Below are 19748 nucleotides of genomic sequence, written 5' to 3' on the forward strand. Positions count from 1 at the left end.
AGGAGAAGGGTCACATCCCCCTGCTCTAAGCAGAAACAAAGGGGGATGCAGGCGCAAGTCCTTAGCACATGGATGTCCAACCTGTTGGCTTGCCTGGGCCACACTGAGTGAAGAGGAATTGTCGTTGGATGCTTACAAAATACGTAATACAGTCAATGTATGTAAGTAACATCATTTTTAATATATATAAAAAAAAAGCAACAAAACCATAAAACCAGTGGGATGCTTGACCTTGTTTTTATGGAACTAATGTACCAGTCTGGTTCTATGGAAATGGCTGCAGTTCTCAAGGTACACTTGAGATTTTTGATGAATTTTTTCTCTTTGTATGCTTCATTCTTAAGAGCAACTGATCACAAACATACGTACTGCTGAGAAGCAATGATGTGAATAAGGTATATGGCCACTTTTCAATTTCAGGTTCCAAGCCCTTTTTTCAGGGCCCAGAGCCTTGGTTTGAGGTTCACAGAGTCATTCTTAGGGTCCGAATCCTCACTGTAGGGTACAGAGCCTCATTTTAAGGAGCAACTCTTCCTTTTTAAGGCACAATCTTGTAAAGCTCTATAATGTAAAATACTAATGTATGTAAGTGTTATACTGTCTCTTGGAGATTAGAAAATGTATGAACAGGAGCCAGATAGTTGATTTTATAGACGACAGCCTTATCATTAAGCTGAGTTTCCAGGCCTATAACCTGTACTTGGGATCCAGAGCCACTGTTTTATCACCTAGAGCCTAATTTTTCAGTCCTGGAGTCTTAGTTTAAGGCCCAGAGCATTAATTTTAGGGCACAAATATTCCTCTTTGATGTCCGTGTTCTCTGATGGGACAAAGCGTTGTTCTAGGGGCCAAGGTCTGAATTTTAGAGCCCAAAGTCTCCTTTGACAGCCAACCCCTCTCCCAACCACCAGCCACCGTCACTGTGAGGGCCCAAACCCTCGTTTCAGTGCCCAGAGCCTCCTTTTGAGTATCTAAAGCCATATCACAGGGACCAAAGACTGATATTCAAAGCCTGAAATCTCTTCTGGGGATGAAACGCCCATTTTGATAGATCAAAGCACCACTTTAGGATGTAGCTCCTGAGATGGAAACTCAAAAGCCCTTGCAGAGCACAGGCCCTCTTTTTCCACTCTAAAGCATATTAATGGGGCCCAAAGCTGCATTTTTCCATTGCCCAAAGCCTCCTTTATGCCAGGCTGATGATTGTTCATGATGATCTCGAAGGTCACTTCCAAGCTAAATGTTTCTATGTTATGGCCGTGGCTGCAGAGCTTTTCTTGTGGCTGCATTCTCCTACGGCAATGAGTTGAGTTTTCATGAGTTCCAAAAAGTTGTGAGAGTGAAGGATATCACTATCAGGGCTTTTTTTTCTTTCCTCCTTTTCTCTTCTTGCCCTCTTTAACCTTTTCCAACACACAGGTACAACTACATGGGCATTAGAATACATTTGCTAGTTAACTGTACTTGGAAAGGTGGCATAGAGCTGTATGTTTATTTCTGTATTTGTTATACAGATGTGTATATGTGTATGTTTCTCTGACAGGACATTGAGGAGACCTTAGAGCAGACCAAGCAAATGAATGTCTATTGCCATTTTGCTAAAGGCATCGGAGAACCCAGCTATAGGCCTGTTCCAACCTGGGAGGAGCTGAACCAGATCCTCATGGAAGCCTTGGACAACTACAATGAAGTCAATCCTGCCATGAACCTGGTGCTATTTGAGGATGCCATGTGCCATGTGTAAGGGGATTTTCTGGTTTTATAGTTTCCTCATAACACTTCTCTGCACAGATTGCTTCTGGTTATTATCTAGTGGTGCTTTTAGGCTCTGGTTTTCTGTGTGATATCTTCGGCTCTCAGTGCTCTGCATACTGTGTGGCCATTTAATGGATGAGACACTGTTCAAACACTTCATTACTTTTGTGGGCCTTTACTTCAGAGCCAGCCTTCGGATTTCCCTAAATGCTTTCCCTGCTGATTTAGAGCCACATTTACAGTTTCTTCCTGCAATTTTCAAATGCACATAGAGTGATATATGTTCAGCCCACCAGTTTAAATGTTTTCAGGTATCTGAATTGCTTTGATTGCTTTTAGGGACCTGGAGATCCAGATGGAAATCAAATGTGGAATTCTATGGAAACAGCAAGTTTTCCGTTTGTGGTTATGAATCCACTTTAGATGTCTTGGTGCAGATAGTGAGGTGGTTTTCAAAAATGATCTGAATGCTTTTTGGGGATCCCAGCAGAGAAAGAGCTTCATTTTTTTCTGTGCAGAAATGCAGATCTGGCTCTTGGCTGCTAGAGACTAGGGGATCTCTAGAATAAATCAACATTATAAGTGGTTTTTGTTTTCTTTCTAAAGGTATTATTTCCAGAGCTGCAGGTTTGTGTGTCTGAGCCAGAAGGCTGCCACCCTCCTGCTGCACACCAGTGCATATGGTTTCAATTCTCTCTGGACAAGGCAACCTAATGAAGTCAATCTCATGGCAATTTTATAGATATAATAGTGGCACCATAGGTATATTCAGTGTTGAAGCTTTTTAACTTGTCACTTAACTGTTTCTGTTCTGAGAGCGGGCCGTCTCAGTACTTTTGCTTTGTATTGTGCTGGCTCTGTGCTCTGGCAGATTTTCCCCGTAGTGTGGGCTTTTACCCCTTTGTATTAACAAGCCATACTCACCTGGATGTCCATGGGTGTTTCTGCTTCCAGGAAGGTGCATTAATCTCATCCTTCCTGTACACTGAATTGTGATTTGTGATACAACTTAATGCTATCCTTCCAGTGAATATTTGGATTAAGCAGGGCAGCAAGGTTTAAGTGTTCAGCAGGATTTTCATTGAGACTGGGTGAAATTTATTCCTTTCATTTGGAAATTACACGTAGCAGAAACACGTAGCATTATTCAGTCCATCCCAAATGCTTACAAAATTCAACTTGAATTTACTGGAAAATTTGATTTCAAGGGGGAAAAAGAAAGAAAAGTTTATGGGCTGAATTTATGTAAGGAAATGGGAGTGAGCAGTCTGTTACATCCCAACCTGGGGTTCATCATGCACATTCACAAAGGACACAGCCCTGCACATTGCTTGGAGAGCTGAAACTGGGAGTGCTGAAGCTCTCTGCACAGGTTGGATTGCTTTTCTGGGTGTAATAAAGCACTACAGTATTTCTCACAGCCTTGTTTAAAAAAATTAATGCTGATTAGTTTAGGAGAATACTTAAAGTGAGCTAAATAAAGGCAGTGATGTGAAGAGGGGATCTGTGTTTAAGACACAGGACAGTGAGGTTAGGATCCTGAAATTCTCCTTAGTAAAGAGTTTCAACAAGTAGGGATGTCATCTTTTGCTTAAAGAGGATACATCAGAAACCTGCTGAGTTAACTGTGGGACTCTCAGGATGAGTGAACAGACCATGGAAGCAATATGTGTTCATTCTTAAGTATGAGAGTATCCCGCTCTTAAGTAGTGGTGTTTGGTTAAGTACAAAACACAAGCTGTGTTTTCTGGATAGGATTTATGCCATTGTAGACACATACAAATAGGTTTAATGGCATAGCAGGATTCATCATCTGGACATGGGCTCCAAATGGTTCGTGAAGATGAACCTATGGAGAGCTGCATCAGACCCTTGAATTTTTCTCCCAGTCTTTGCACATCCATGTAATGTGTTTTTTCTCTCACATCCCCACAAAGATGGCCAGACTTTCATCTTTTTTACTGATTTCTGTCCATTAGGACTTGGCAGCTAGAATAAGAACTGGATGCAATCCAAATTGCCACCAAACTTATTTTCATCAGCCGTGTCCTTTATATGGGTCTCGGCGGAGATGGGGATTGCTGACACATCTCTGAGAGTGACATATTTCATCTCGTTCAGAATACAATTTCTTGGTGAATAAAATATGTATAGAAGAGCAGCGGGCAGGAGAAAAGAAAAATACTCTTATTAAAGAAAGATTTTGTATGCTTCAATTTAGTTGCCGCATCAACCGTATCCTGGAGTCCCCCAGAGGAAATGCACTCTTGGTCGGTGTGGGCGGCAGCGGCAAGCAGAGCCTGACCAGGCTGGCAGCCTTCATCAGCTCTTTGGAGGTCTTCCAGATGACTTTGAGGAAAGGCTACGGGATCCCTGACCTGAAGGTAGGTGACTTTTAAGACTGAGGTTGGGGAAAGGAAATAAAAAGCAGAACTTTGGCCCAGAAACTTGGTTTTGCTGAATACTAAACAGTGCGGATGTGAAAATGGAAAAGCTCCCACCTTGATGTTGGGACTGCAGGGTGGAGAAATTTGTCATAAAGTATCTTGTTGAAGTATGTCTACACTGAGATACAGGCTGATCTGCTGTCCGTAGCCATTCTGTGAGCTGATAGTGCTTCAGCACAAGGTTTTGTATTGACGGTGTCCATCTACATCTTCTACTCCATCTACATCTTCTTTGTTCAATGAGTAGAAAATGTAAAGGAGCAGAAAAGTTCTCATTATTAAATATGACCAAAACAAGACATAGTAAGTAGCTGATTGTTGAGATGTCTGTTATGGAGTGATTTGGGAGCAGGAGGGAGGAGAAGCAGAGCTCCCAGATCATAGCCAGTTCTTCATCCAGCCTTTTTGGTAGGGGAAAGGCTGAGGAAGCAGTGGGTGGAACACTACAGAGGATACCTACAGACTGATGAGCTTAGAAGTTATAAGTCGACACTGAAAAACATCACTGAAAAGTTTTTAGAAGTCCTGTAGCTTCTGACAAAATAACTCTCTTTAAAAATGTTGTGTTGTAAAAATCACAGTCACAATAACTGCAGTCTGTTCTGCCTGGGAGATGTGATAGCTGGTGGATCCTGGCTTCCTTCCCCATCACAGACAGGACTGGAGGTCTCAGGGTAGCAAGTGCCATTGGCAAAGCATGGAACCCAGCTGGTGTCTTCCCATCCTAGCATAAGCTTTCCTGGTTACTGACCAGTTTTTCATGCTCTACAAACAGGAACTGATCAGGTCTGGCTTTATCTGCATCATAAGCCCAGAGCTGTGGCTGGAATGGTCCTCTGCTTATCTCCAGCTCTTTGCTTCGTGGTCAGTATGTTACATTTCTGAAACATCATTAACTCTGGGACTTCATTCAGGGCTGCAGCAGTTGGAACGTCATTATTTATACCACAGAAGTTGCAGGACTGTTGTCTGTAGTGCCTCCATCTTCCTTTGGATGACCTGTAGTTGTGAACAGGTTGTTTTCTTTATGTCACACCAAGTTGTCTCACCTATTTTCACCTCCCTTCTGTGTTGTCAAGCCTCACTCGTGGGATCTTGTAGCTCCATCCTGCTTATTTAAGAAGCCTGCACTCCCAGCTAGAAATGTAGCTTGATCCCAACATTAATAAATGTGTTTTCAAAGCACCTCAGTGCTTCCCTGTCTGCAGAGGTGGAAGGTAATTTGATGTTCCCTTCACTCTGTATTCATTTTCAAAGAATTTATGAAGGGTGAAGGGTTTTTTTGTTTGTTTGTTTGTTTCTCGTCTGTGGAAAAGCACGATAGTGACAGATCACCCTGTCTGCAGTTGGCCCACCCTGCTGTTACAGCTGATCTAGTTCAAACATCCAGTGATTAATGGAACAGATTGTTCTTTTAGAAGAAGTGAAGTTGCTTGAAGTTCCTGGGTTGGTGGTTGGTGTGCAGTTTTGGGCACCCCTGTATGTCCTGTGTGCTGCTTAGAGGTGCAGGGATTGAAGGACGGCACCTAGCCCCTGTTTTGCAGGACAGCCCCTAAGTCCACTTGCTTTTCAACCCCCAGGCAGACCTGGCAAACCTGTACCTGAAAGCTGGTGTGAAGAACGTAGGCACTGTGTTCCTGATGACTGACGTGCAGGTGGCTGACGAACAGTTCTTGGTGCTGGTAAATGACTTGTTAGCATCAGGTATGTCTCATGTTGCTTTTACTTCTCCTCTCCCCTTTTTTCATTGTAAATTTGCTCATGGTAATATCTGTAGCTCTGGAACGTGCTGAAGGGCAGTATGTGAAGTGAATTAGAAGATATGTTGGCCAAAATCTGAAATAAGTGCCACACTCAGGTGTCATCATTGAGGATTCACTCCATCTGGTAGATCTTTTCTCTCTGATGTCTCCTACCATGTTTTTCGTGTTCTTTTATGGTATGCTGCCTGTGGATGTTGTGTTGTTGATTGTGATACTGCAGTTGAGGACAGAGCCAAAGGAGTGTATCAAAACAGGAGGGGTTTGACCTATGGATGCCACGCATCCACTTTCTAAGTGTCTGATAAGATTGCTTCTGGGTAGAACATTTGACTGAAGCTTCTGTGAGTCGGTGGATGATGTTAAAGCCACAGATGACCCTATCTGTGGGTGTCACATGGCTGCTTAATCCATTCCAGTCATTTTCCTCTTCATTTTTCATTTGCTGCTTGCAGCAATCTGCAGGATTGTCACCATGCAGTCTCCATGCCTGATTTCCTTGCAGAGTGTGGCATGAGTGTGTGCATGTGACTGCAGGGAGCACTGCAACTATGGTGCACTTTGGAGCACACACAAGTGTCACCATGATGGTGCAAAGTAGCCCCAGGAGGGATTATTCCCCAGACTCCCTGGTAAATCACTGCTCTAACTGCGTGCCACTTGCTGCCTTGTGTATGAGCCAGAGTAAGAAGGTACCAGCTGGTTCGGGTGACCTCCATGGGTGGTGAAGGTGCAGAGTCAACAGCACAGAGGACTGATAGTTTGTGAGTAACTTCAGAGATGACATATGTGACTATAAATTGGCCAGATGGTTGGAGCAGCAAACAAATCCTGCTTGTGATTAATTCATAACCAGCTGTAAGGATAGGGGATGCTGTGGAGGGCAACAAGTAGTTGCCACTGTCTCATTGCTTGCTGCAGATGACACAAGCATCTCCTTGACTCAAGATGAAGCTCTGCAGTGTCCTGAAGCAAGGAGCAGACTTGAGTTGAGTTGCTGAGATTATTTTATGGCTCCTTTGAAAAGTGTTGTGGTTTTCCTCTGGTTGCTTTGTGTATTTACCCACAAAATACACAAAAAATAGGACAGAGAATATTCTTTTTCTAGGCTCACAGCTGCAGCACAGAATTGGAGCTGCACTGAGGAGGTGACTGTGCAGGGACCCTGCTTCTATGTGATGTGGGTTGGAACTACCAGGGATGTGCTGACCACTCTGACATTTGCTGTCATGCAAATGATTGCATTTTCTTACTTCTTCACCTAAGAAACTATAAGGAAATATATATTATAGTATGTATTATAATCTGAAATCTACTGATTTATATTCCCCTAGCTGGTTAGTGCTCATATTGATGGTATCTCAGTCAATAGTGATGATTTCAATCAAATCAGGTGCCAGAGAGGAAATGAAAAGTGGCAAAGTGAGGAACCACTAAGAAAGAAGTTTGGCTGGGTACATTTTGGGCAGTCAGTCGCATAGCCATGAACTTCTAACACTTAAAAAACCTTCATCTTTTAGAAGGTTTTAGTGGCTTTAGTGGCTCGTTTGAAAGTTCTTTATATGGCACTGAGCTTCTGCAGGAATTGTACAGGTCTCACATTTTTTGTAATACCAAAAATAATTCATTATTGTGTAACACATAATAGGGATTTGATTATTTTTATTATTATTTGTGTTCAAACCAGCACTGTTAATTGGAAAAAAATGGGCTTTCTGTACTTTGATGCTATTGCATGTTTGCTTACCAAGGGCTTGTATAAAAGAGTTGGCTCTCACAAATGTTTATGTTTCAGCAGAGCGACCTTCTGTGCCACCTTCCTGCTGCTGGGGCTCGTGGGCGCCTGATGCGATGGCTTTGCTCTGGGAAGGAAGGCAGCTGCTTCACTTTGATGTAAGGGTGCAACAAAATGCAGCCCAGCAAACCAGGATGTACCCTTTTCTCTTAGGTGAAATCCCCGATCTCTTCCCAGATGATGAAGTTGAAAACATCATCAACAGTGTGAGGAATGAAGTCAAAGGCCAGGGCCTCGTGGACTCCAGAGAGACTTGCTGGAAATTCTTCATAGAGCGTGTTCGACGACAGTTGAAGGTGAGACAGTGGCTGTGGGAGCTTTGGGTCCTCCCCATCTACGTCAGTGTAGTTCCAAGTGCTGGAAATCCTTTGGGCTACACTGTAGGGACCTCAGCCTGCAGCCTGAAAGGCTTTTTTGCCTGTTCATGATGTGAACCATGATTTTCTCAGTAAGTACTGAAGCATAAAAATCGCTGTCTGTAGTCATCACTTTTTGGGCGTTAGACAGCACTATGGGAGTTGTATGTTGTCACTTTCAAGAGCTGAGCAGGACCAGCCTTTCCATTTTCAAAGCAATGCACCAGGGTTTTAGCTGGGGTGCATCAGGACTAAGTCTTACTGCTTGGAAAAGTCACACAGGGGATCTGCCTTCATGTTGTTGACAGTCTGTAACCAGAAGAATTTAAAAAACAGTATCTTAAAACCAGAGTGCTGGGAACTGAGTGGGACATGAAATACTTACAAGATGGATTCAATTGCAGCCCATATTCCCAGCTCTGGATAGGGGAGATACTTCCCGTATAAATACTTCAAAATGTCCCAAAACAGTTTTTGGACTTTCAGGTATGCTGAGCATGTAGAGAAAGTACATTGCCAGAAGGAGTTGGACTTCTCCAGGAGGTATTTGCCCATCTTCAGAACTGCACAGTGCTGGGATCCCAAATTGAAGAGGCTGGGTGGGTGGAGAGTAAAGACTTGACCATTGCTTAGTGAAGACCAATCCTTCTTCTTAGTGTCTGGTTTGTGTTGGAGGGACGTGCTCACTGAAGTGGAGTGCCCTATTCCCTTTTTGATGTAGGTGAGCATGTGTTTAGGATCAGGAACAAGCAGAAAGTTGAGTTTTAGGAGAAAATTTGAGGATCATGCAACAGTATATATGCCCAAGGAGAAGGAATCCAGGCCCTCTGACATTGTGGAGGAGAATTTCTGACAGGCTCTGAGACTGTTTTGTACATCTTCAAGCACCTTGGTTGTCTTCTGCCCAGTGCCCCTCCCTCTGTATAAAACTGTTGGCTGTTCAGGTAAGCTAAAAGGGCACTGTGAATGTGATTTCATGGAGGCTGATTGCTTTTCCTTGTTTGCCCTTCTCCTTACTGCAGTACTAAAGCAGATGGATGGGAAGTGCTCTTTTTTGTCTTCAGCATTTTGTGACATCATTGTGCTTTGTGCAGAAAGCTGATGGAGCCTTCACTGCCCAGACCTTGCTGGAACTCAGAGAGCAGCTGGGTCTGGGGCTTGGACCAGTGGAGCCTGAGCAGCAGCAAACCTCTGCTTCAGGGTCTTGAGAGTGTAATGCAGGTTCAGAAGAGGGCTTGGATACATGAATAGCTTGCCTGGCCCTCAGAGAGTAGCACGGAGGTGCTCAAGGCTTATGCTTGAAAGTGTAGGAAGGTTTTCCACGTGATTGTCCCCTAAATGTAGTGACCACCTTAGAGGAGCAGGAGCTCTGACTCCAGCTGCATGCCCTGAAGTGGAAGCAAACATGTTACAGGCTGGCTTTCACAGCATCTAAAAACCTGATCTTGGCTCTTGATGGAGGTGGTAACACAGAGACAGAGGCAGCCTGCCCCATGGCACTTGCAGGAATGTGCAGGCTGGAGAAGGGTGATACACTGAGTGAGTTATGCTGCTTCCCACACTGGCCTTTGCTCAGATACTGCAACTTGATTGTGCAGTGTACATGTGCCTGTGTCCTTATTTGTGCCTGTTTAGCGGAGCTCATAAATCCAGCAACAGCAGGCTTACAGGAAAAAGCCTGTGATAGATGGTTCTGGCAGATTTTGGTCCTTGTGTCTTATTTTGCTGTTGAAAATGGCAGTAAGGCAGCAAAGAGGAAAGGTAAGTTGCCTTGTTCTGACTTCACACCCTGGGTGAGGAAGTTCCCTCTGGAAGAGGGAGAGATTGTGCTCTCCTGGGACCAACACAGTAGAAAAGCACAGGGACCTTCAAGGAGGGGGAAGGTGGAAGAAAGAAGGATGCTGCAGTCTGAGAGATCCATTCACTTCAGTTCCTTGTTGCACCACTTGAATCTGGATGCCTGTTGGATCCGGATGCCTGTTTGATCCAGATGCCTGTTGGATCCAGATGCCTGTTGGATTTGGATGCCTGTTAGATATGGGTTCCTGTTGGATCTGGATGCCTGTTCTCTGCCAGGCTTCGTGTCACTATGATGGCAGCGAAGAGTGGTTATATTAAACTGGCTGTGGCTGTGAAATTGTGCAAGGCTGCTGCCTTTGAGCACAGCAATCCTTGATGCCACTGCTTGTTTTAATTGCAGAGTAGAAAACATGTTTACTGCCAGATTATGCCTTTTCTAGGCCAGGCTCATTGGCATAAAGTGCAAAAGCTCAGGGATTGAGGTTACTGAAACCTGAGGTGCTGGCATGAGATCTTCCTTTGGGAACAACTGGAAGAGCCCAGGTTGGGCTGCATGCCTGAGCTGGGCCTTGGCTCCTGGGTCGCTGGGGCTGAGCTGGGCCTCAGCTTGTGGCCCTGCCTCTCAACCTGTCTCTCTTTGTTATCCCTCAGGTTGCGTTGTGTTTTTCACCCGTTGGCAACAAACTGCGGGTGCGCAGCAGGAGGTTCCCCGCCATCGTGAGCTGCACGGCCATCGACTGGTTCCAGGAATGGCCACAGGAGGCCCTCGAGTCCGTCAGCCTCCGCTTCCTACGGGAGACAGACAGCGTGGAGGTGAGCCCCTCATCCAGCCCTCCCAGAGCAGCGTGGGCCCTCGTAGAAGCAGGGCTGTGGTCATAAGTGTTTATGCACCCATGGTATCATCAGTGAAATGATTGCCTTGCTGGCTAAAAAGGCCGCAGGTTCTAGCTGGGAAGAAAAAAGTTTTACTACAGTGTTTCTTTCTATGTGTGTGCACTTTCTCATTTGTACAGAAGAAACGCTCAAATTTCTACTTAAAAGGCTGTAATTTTGATGGAGTTGAATGCTAGAAAAATTGCTTGGAATAAGATACAGTATGAGATAAAAAAAAAAGATATAAAAAGAGGTATAAAGTGCATGAGCAGATGAAGTTGTTTTAGAGGTAACAAAATGAAAAGGGATCAACTCAAATGTTCTGTTGTGGATTTTGCTGCGGCAGAATAAAACGTTAATAAATTCCTTTATATATGGCACAGATTTGCATGATATATAGTTGTTCTGTTTGAAATACTTTCTCTTTGCCTTCTCATTTCACTTCCAGGCTTCCATTAAAGGGTCAATAAGCAAATTCATGGCCTATGTCCACACAAGTGTCAACGAGATATCGCGACTGTACCTGAGCAACGAGCGGCGGTACAACTACACCACTCCCAAATCATTCCTTGAGCAGATCAAACTCTATCAGAATTTGCTGCTGAAAAAGAGGAAGGATTTAACAGCAAAAATGGAGCGGCTGGAGAACGGCCTGGAGAAGCTCAACAGTACATCTGCCCAGGTGAGGAAGGCCTGCAGTCGTACATGGGTTGTTTTACTCAGAAAAGGACTTTGCAAACTGATAATGTGCAGGGTGGAAAATCTGTGCTAAGTCCTGGTCCTAGACTGACTTGAACTGGATTCTTGGGGGATAAATTCTGTATGGGAGGGGAGGAGGGAAGAAATATGTGTGTGGTCTCTGCTACTTGGGTGGTGCTGATCCCAAATAAAAGCTCATCAAAATTAAAATGAGATGGGGAACCAGCTGGGTGTGTACGTCTTCCTCACATTGTTATATTCTGGCTTCAGTAACAAAACAACTTAGAAAATGCAGGAAGATCAGTTGGTTTTGGAATTACATCCAAGAAACCTATATTAACTTCAGCACGACTCCTGTCTTTTAAATTAAACAAAGAATCCTTTAAAAATAAAGCCAGCATTCATTTATCCTTGTGTTATGCTATCTGTCTGTCAGGAATACCAGTGCATGTCTGAAATGTAGATGAGCTGTCCTGAAATCCCCTGCTAAAAGCATCACTGGCGTGCGTCTGTGGCAGTGACTGGATGTTGTGCTGAGTATTTCACAACCTCTCTTCACTGATTCCAACTGCCTGTTTTTCTCTCCATTTCATATTCTGTTAACTCCTATCAGTGTTCACTTACTAGCTCCTACCAAGGCAAATGGGTTCTCCTGAAGCTGCTCTATGGGAGCACAGAGGTTGCTGTGAGTGAAGGACTAGCAGGTTCAGCCACTTTCCCGTGTGCTCTGGTGGCATAAATCATGTCTGTCATGCTCAACAAGTTATGTGCTTAGTGGGAGGGTGATATATGGATTTTATTAGCGCCTCTCGACTCTACATCTCACTTGAAGCACAGCTGCTTTCTGCATGGCACAGGACAGATCTTTGAGGACAGGAGGATGCAGCAGGCATGTTTCTTGTACTCTTTGCAAGTTTCAGCACCTCCTTAGAAGGCAGATGATGTTGACCTGCTAGTAGAGGAGACCATTTGTTGCATCTGTTGAAGCCATTTGGAGCTGAAAACATTTGGTCTCACTACAAAGCAGGCCTTACTTCTGATGGCAAGTAACTTCCATGACACGTGGGGTGCTGCTGGTTTTGCTGATGCCACATCAGTGGACAAGGTGATTTAGATCTGTTCCTCTGTAAAGAGCAACTAAGATAGGGCAACAAGTTCCAGTAGTATTGGTCAAATGTGGGGACCTTCCTGTATGCTTCAGGCCTATCTCCATGTGGCTTACTGACATGGGAGCTGAGCAGTGGGGGAGGACTGAGGATGGTATAGGAAGCCAAACACCCGTGGGCCTTCTCTCTTCTAGGTTTTGGTGTTGCAAAAAGAGTGAAGGAAGAGAAAGCTCATGTCTGCTTGGAGTAAGGCTGGGGTGAGAAGTGTCTGTTTGTGAAGCTGATTAAGATGCAGAACATCCAGGACAAAATCTGTCAAATTAGTATCTAAAATTAACACTGGGGGCCTAAAATTAAACACCTAAATTATCAGATGTGCGTAACAGTCAAAACTGCTGTTGACTTGAAACCAGAGTGTAGATATTTAATGTTATGGGAAATCACACTGGGAAGTTTGATCTTGAATATGGCTTTAAAAGTCTGAAGTTTAGCATTCGCTTATGGAAGTGCCTGGGGTTGGTGCTCAGGTGTTCTCTACAGCTTGGTGGTGCTTGGAAGTGGCATGCTGTGGTTTTGGGTGTCCAAGGCAAGGAAGGAGCACTGTGATACATGGCTATGAACTGGCTGTGCCATGAGACTGAGGACTTGTGGCCCCCTTGTCCCTGCTCTAGGCTCCTGGTACGTGGGCACAGTGAAGAGCTAGATTTCTCCATTTCTTTTCTTTTGGCATTTGGTCACCAACTTTTCTTCTACAGAAACGTTTGTTGTTTGCTTGCCAGCTTAAACTTCCATTCCATGAAGATGGTGGTTGTCATTCTCTGTACTCAGAAAATCAGAAGCTGGCTCCCAGTTCCTAGGACATAATGGGCTTGTGAAGATTTGCGAGATGAGTCATTTGTTTTTCAGTGGTGTTTGCAACAAAGAGGTCAGCACTCCACTCAGAGCCCATTGCTGAGTAATTTTGAGGATGACTGGTTAATATTACAAATCTGGATTCTAGATTCAAGTCTTGCTTGCTCTATCAATTAATTGATGACCTTTGTGATGTATTTTGTGTTCTTGAAGCGAGGCAGGGACAATCAGATAAAATGAGTCTCCAGGGAGTCCGCCCTCTGGGTTTTCTTTAATAATTCTTCTTCTTCTGTCTGGGTGGTAGGCAAGTACTTCTTCCTTCCCTGTTGGAGTCACAGTACATTACCCTTGAATCTCTAATTTGCTTTATTCTTTCCCTTTCCACCTCACATTACTAATTGCTTATCAGCAACTGTCCTGGACTCAGGAAGCTGCTCGTATGTTTTTCACGTTTCTTACCACAGTTTGAGACCTTTTTTGTCCAGTGGTGGCATTCATTGTGCTAAGGCACATTCCGGATCTGTCTGCTGACACCCTAATGTGGTCATTATATTAATGCTGTCTATGGGAGCGAGGTTAATAGTGTTCTCTCCTTGCTTTGGGATAATTATCCTCTGTGGTTTTTGTGCCACTTCTGTCTCCCTTTGTACTGTTACCCTCATGTAATTCTTGCTTTTTCCTTCTTACCAGCCACTTAGAGGGAATCTTCTGCTTTCACCGGTGCTGGCAGACACTGGAAAAGACAGTTGTATTTGTCTTATCTTCCTTGGAGGTGGCAATGAATCTTCTGGATCATTGCTTATAAAGCACGTCTCACATTGCTGCACCAGTAGCTGTGAGGGTTCATGCCTTTCAAGAGGGGTGAATGCCCAGACTCTTGTCTGTTTGGATCCTTCTGTTACCATTAGATCTATAGATGGAGGAGAACTTTTCGTGCTTTGATTTCTAGCAGTACGCTGTTGGGGATGGCACTGCTTGCCATTGATGGGATCACATCTGTGGTTTCTGCTGTGCCTGTGCCTTCCCGAAGGCAGTGGTGTGAGGTCTCCCAGCAGACCAGGGTCTCCTCAGGAGTTTTTGTGTCTAGGCAGTGGGATGTGCAGGAAAGAGAAATGGATGTGACAGACCGTTATTGCTCTGGATCCACGTGTGGTATTAAGAGAAACTGTTTGCTGTGCAGAAGGGGTGAAACTTGAGGAGTAAGATCATCAGTTTGCATTCCTAACACCACCCCCAAGAAATCACTGAAGACAGTAAGTTTGGTTATGTAGGCATTGCTGCTGGTTCTTTCTATCTGCTGGACAAACACATTCAAATTGCCCTTGCTCAGCTGCATTTGAGCTTTATCCTCCTTGGGGAAATGTGATGGTTTTCTAGTGTGCTCCCAAACCCTGCTGGAGGTAAGGAAGGCTGCCAGTCATCACTGTCCCCCCAGCATGCTGAGTCCTGCTGGCACAGGGTCCAGCAGGGTGCCAGGATCCGCACTACAGCCCCAAGCTGCACTGTTTCTGCTGGGGGTTTAACAGGTAACCCAGCTCAGTGGGGCAGGTAACTTAGTAGCATACGCTTCTCTGCACTGAGATATCAGGAGTTCTTTCCAGCAGAGCTCCAACTGATTTTCCTGATTTTTTTTTTTTCTTTGTATTTTCTTTTTCTTTAACCCTGACAATACGTTCTTGGCTGAAAGCAGGTTGTGTGAGGGCATTGTCTGTTCTTACAGTCAGTGCTGAGGACTGAGTATACATCTGTTCCTTTTGTAGAGCCGTGAAGAACTAGTGGGCTATAATCCCTTGTTTGCCATGTTGTGGTCATGTAAACCTATAGAGCTCCCAGCTGTGTGTGCATCCAGCACGTGAGGACTGATTTGGGGCAGGTCACAAGCCAGATCTGCAATCAGCAAAGCCTCCCACTTCAATTTCCTGCAATCTCAGAAGACTCAGAGCTGCACGAGAGGTTGCTCTCTGGTTGCTGACTGAGGGGATTATGTGCCCCCGTGGGTCTGGAGCTATTGGGATTTACGGGTGCATCTTTGTGCTGGTTAAAGCAGTGCTGTAGCTCTGGGCAGCAGGAGGTGGAAAATGAAGTGTGCAGTGCAGGAGTGCAATGAGATTCCTAAGAAACCACTCTCCACTTGAAGCTGATGATAAACGTCGATAGCTTCAGTTTATGTGTGTTCCAAATGGTTTTCTCTCTCTTCTTGCATAAAAGCAGAACTGTGAACAAAAACAAGCATCTGACTTCCCTCATGGTGTGAGTTTTTACATGGCAATGCTGTACCCCAGGAGCTATTAACAATCCTTTATGAGCTCAACAGCAGGACAGCAAGAGACTCTGCAGTCCACACAGAGGCTGTGTAAAGTCATCAAAACAGCTTTTAGAAAGAAATCTTCTGTCCTCAAGTGAGAGCCAGCGTGAGCATCCCGGCTATGTAGGTGCTCAGAGGGCTCCCCAGCTGCTGCTGGTGTGTGGGTCCTCAGAGCAGCTCTGGGTAGAGAATTTCCTCCTAACGCTGAACCTAAATCTTCTTGTTTTTAGTTTAAAGCTGTTACTCCTTGTCCTGTCACTACACTCCCTGACAGAGTCCCTCCCCAGCTTTCCTGTAGGCCCCTTTAGGCACTGGAAAGCTGCAGTGGGGTTTCCCCAGAGCCTTTTCTTCTCCCAGATGAGTACCCCCAGCTCCCTCAGCCTGTCTTCATAGCAGAGGTGCTCCAGCCCTGTGCGCATCCTTGTGGCCCTTCTCTGAACCCACTCCAACAGCTCCTCATCTTTTGTGTGTTTATATTCCAGATGGGACCCCATGGGGCAGAGCAGAGAGGGACAGTCCTTTCTCTGCCCACTGCCACCTCTCTGTTGTTTCAGCCCAGGTAACAGTTGGTCTTCTGATTTGCAAGCACATTCTGCTGGCTCATGTCAAGGTTTTCATCCACTGGGATACAGTTTAACAATGGCTCTTGCGCTGAAAGATGGGAGAAAGCTGAGTGAATTTGGCTTTATAATGAGAGCAGCTTGCTGCAAGGATGTCGTGAAGCTCCTGTGTTGTGAAAAAATAATCCCAAGAAGACCTAATATGAGGGCTTTTACTTATTTCCTGGTGAATCCTGCTCAAAGCAACACTTAACCTCTATCCAGTTCCCCAGCAGAGGCAGTGAACAGGGCTGGGACAAAATCCTTAGCATTAAATCTTGCTGGTTCTAGTTCCTTCCCTACAGGGCTCCTGTTAGCAGCCTGCTGTGGTGTGTACACCATGCATATGGGCTCTCCATCCCTTACCTGAGAAATCAGGAGTGAAGCAGAACTGCAGTGTCCTGCTGACAAACAGAAATATTGCTTTTCTGTAAACCCAGACATTTCTTGCTTTATACATGGACCCTCCGTACTATCAGCTTTTGCTGGGCCCCACTCAAGTGGGTTTGTGCTGTTAGGCAGGGTGGAGGAAGCAGGATGCTGAGCAGCTGTGCACCCACATGGACATGGATTTCTTTCCCCCAGGTGGACGACCTGAAGGCCAAGCTGGCAGCCCAGGAAGTGGAGCTGAAGCAGAAGAATGAGGATGCTGATAAGCTGATCCAAGTGGTGGGTGTGGAGACAGAGAAAGTGAGCAGGGAGAAGGCAGCTGCTGATGAAGAGGAGCAGAAAGTGGCCCTCATCACCCAGGAGGTCCAGCAGAAACAGAAGGACTGTGAGGAGGATCTGGCCAGAGCTGAGCCTGCCCTGGAAGCTGCCCAGGCTGCTCTGAACACCCTCAACAAGGTAGGGCTGGGACTTCCATAGAAAGCTGGTGTGTCTGCAGTAGGGTCTGTCACTGCTATCCTCTGGCCCAGGTTTTGGGGTGTTGCATTGATTCTGTTTCACTTCCTTCCTGGGTTGTACATACTTGGTCCGGAGGCTGCTCCAGTTGCCCTTCAGCCATGGCCATAGAGGGCAGAAGGACATGGAGTGAGTTCCTTGTGTGCAGCTTTTCTCCACTGACTTCACTGCTTGTCTTCCTGACCACTGAGGAGTGGGAAATCACTCTGCTGTCCTTATCAGGTCCAAGAGAAGAGGTGATATGCCAGGCTTCATAACTGTTATAGAATCTGTGATGTTCTGTTTTGGTGAGAGAGAGCAAAAGCAAGCACACGGTCAGCCCAGTGGGAGCTGGGTGCCACCCACAGCACTGCTGAGGCAGACTTGATGTCCAGCTTCTTGGAGCCTATTCCCCAGCACACAGCTGTGTAGCAGGGACTGAGGGCTTTGCACAGGCAGCTGCTGGGCCAGCCCCACAGGATGGTGTTCACACTGGTGAATGTGGGCATCCTCTGGGTCTCCACATGAACCATCAGTTTGGAAAGCAACTTGTGATGGAAGGGCTCATGTCCTCCTCTTGTAGGAATAAGGCAGTGTGAGCATAGGAGCTGGCCTGGTCTTCTCCACCTGACTCCATGTGTGGGACAGGATTCCTCCTGCCCTCTGTTCACCTAAGGCATTTCTCAGGCCTTGCTGAGCATGGTGCTCAGTGTCTGATACACACTGCATGGCCCCATAGGTGCACTCATGGCTTGGCTTTCTGCTTGACACAGAAAGGGCTGGTGCTGAAGCCTCACTTAGTGTTTGGCTTTATCCAGCAGGGAGCTGTTGCTGAGCAGTCTTAGGATGGAACGACTTCCTGATGGGGCCATATGACAGGACCACTCCAAAGGGAGAAGGAAGATAACCAGGAGATGGCCTCCTGCAGCCAGTGGTGTCCCAGAGGGACTGATTTAAGGAAGGATTTGTTATTTGGGAAGATTTTTACAATTAGACTGGTCCAGGAGTTCCTGTTTGCAGCCCTGCACTGAGACTTAACCCAGCAACACATTCCTGGCATTGGTCTCCTGGCTGCAGTGAATGCAGCACCTGGAGCAGCAAGTTCCTGCTGCACAGCAGGCAGAGATGTGGCCATGCACCAGGTGCAGCCAGAAAATCAGAGTTATTTCCACGATCAGAATGGCTCAGTCTTGCCTCAAATCATAGCACTGTCTTAGGAACAAAATGAGTCATCAGGAATGGGTTTGCAAAGCAATGATGCCTCCCCAGAGGTGGAGCAGAGTGGCGCAGCGGAAGCGTGCTGGGCCCATAACCCAGAGGTCGATGGATCGAAACCATCCTCTGCTAAGTTTTTGTTGGACTGGATTATCTCCAGCCTTTCTGTTTTGGTGTGGCTTTGCTGCGGGGCTGTGCTGTTTTGGCTCTCACTCCTGGAATTGAAAGGGTTGTACAAAGGGGTCGTGTCTGCACCCTCGCTATTTCTCGTTTCATGTTGGATTTGCATAAGGTTGCTGTTTTTTTCCTAGATACCGGCATGCAGCTTTAGCAGAGCTCTCTAAGCGAAGAAGCAAATGCAGGTTTGTTCAAACTGGAACTGCTGCAGCTTCTCGTGCATCCCTTCACTGTAGTGCTCACAGCTTCTGCAGGGTCTGGTGGCAGAGTGAGAGTCTGAGGCAAAGTGCGAGGCAATTTAGGGTGTCTCTCTGTGTGCATAAGTAAAAAGCTCTGTCTTGCATTTCTCCACACTGCCTCTCCTGTCCTTAGCAATCACCACAGCAATCCTGGAACCCAACATGGGGCTCAAACCCACAACCCTGGGATTAACAGTCCCATGCTCTACCCTCTGAGCTACAAGAGTTACTTGTGTATGTAAATATATAAATAGTAATTAAGGTATTTATCTCATGGATCGTGATGAATGCCATATAGATTAATACAGACCCAGCAGAGAGAGCACCTGCAAAATCAGAAATGCACATCCATACATGATACTTAGTTTGAAAACATGGGAAAACAGGTTATAGAGATAAAGAAAAAAGCCCTTTTGCCTCTCACAGTGCTGTTTGCTCATGCCATGGCTATACCTGGACTCTTTCTCAGCACTCACATCCTATAGGCCCTGGAACACAGGACATGGGACTTCACAGATGTATGCAGCCCACTCTCCTGTTTTGGGGGCAGTGATGGCACACACACACCAGCTCAGCATCCCATTATACCAGGGAGACAGAGGTTGAAGAAGGACTGATGTCAAAGCTATCGCTGCCACCCAAAGCACCAGAGCACTGCCTGCCAAACAGAGACTTGGGATGGAGGGGAGCTTTCTGTGGTGATGCTCTGTGCCCACAGTCAGCTCCATGTCACTGAGCACATTAATTAGAGACACTTTATACCGCAAGTGCACACAGCTCCCAGGGGTCTGTCTCTTGTCAGCTTGATTATTAACAAAGCAAGCAGCAAGCAGGCAGCGCGTTTGGTGACAGCTTTGTAGCTGACACCTTTCTCCCAAAAACAAATGC

The 19748-nt window shown here is 45.8% G+C and overlaps 1 protein-coding gene and 1 non-coding gene across 4 annotated transcripts in view; both read left to right on the plus strand.

Moving 5' to 3' along the window:
* Positions 1-19748, plus strand: part of DNAH9 (dynein axonemal heavy chain 9) — a 158611-nt gene that overhangs the window by 63219 nt on the left and 75644 nt on the right. For all 3 annotated transcript variants that reach the window (XM_015880078.2, XM_032448311.1, XM_015880079.2), the window contains 7 exons: positions 1544-1740; positions 3977-4139; positions 5783-5906; positions 7911-8053; positions 10565-10726; positions 11235-11468; positions 16933-17193. In XM_015880078.2, coding sequence (XP_015735564.2) covers positions 1544-1740; positions 3977-4139; positions 5783-5906; positions 7911-8053; positions 10565-10726; positions 11235-11468; positions 16933-17193 — 1284 coding nt within the window. The remainder of the gene's footprint in view (positions 1-1543; positions 1741-3976; positions 4140-5782; positions 5907-7910; positions 8054-10564; positions 10727-11234; positions 11469-16932; positions 17194-19748) is intronic.
* On the plus strand, positions 18505-18576 carry TRNAM-CAU. The gene has a single exon. It is a non-coding gene; the product is annotated as a tRNA-Met (tRNA).

The sequence above is a fragment of the Coturnix japonica genome, chromosome 18, assembly GCF_001577835.2.
Source record: "Coturnix japonica isolate 7356 chromosome 18, Coturnix japonica 2.1, whole genome shotgun sequence".
Lineage (NCBI taxonomy): Eukaryota > Metazoa > Chordata > Aves > Galliformes > Phasianidae > Coturnix > Coturnix japonica.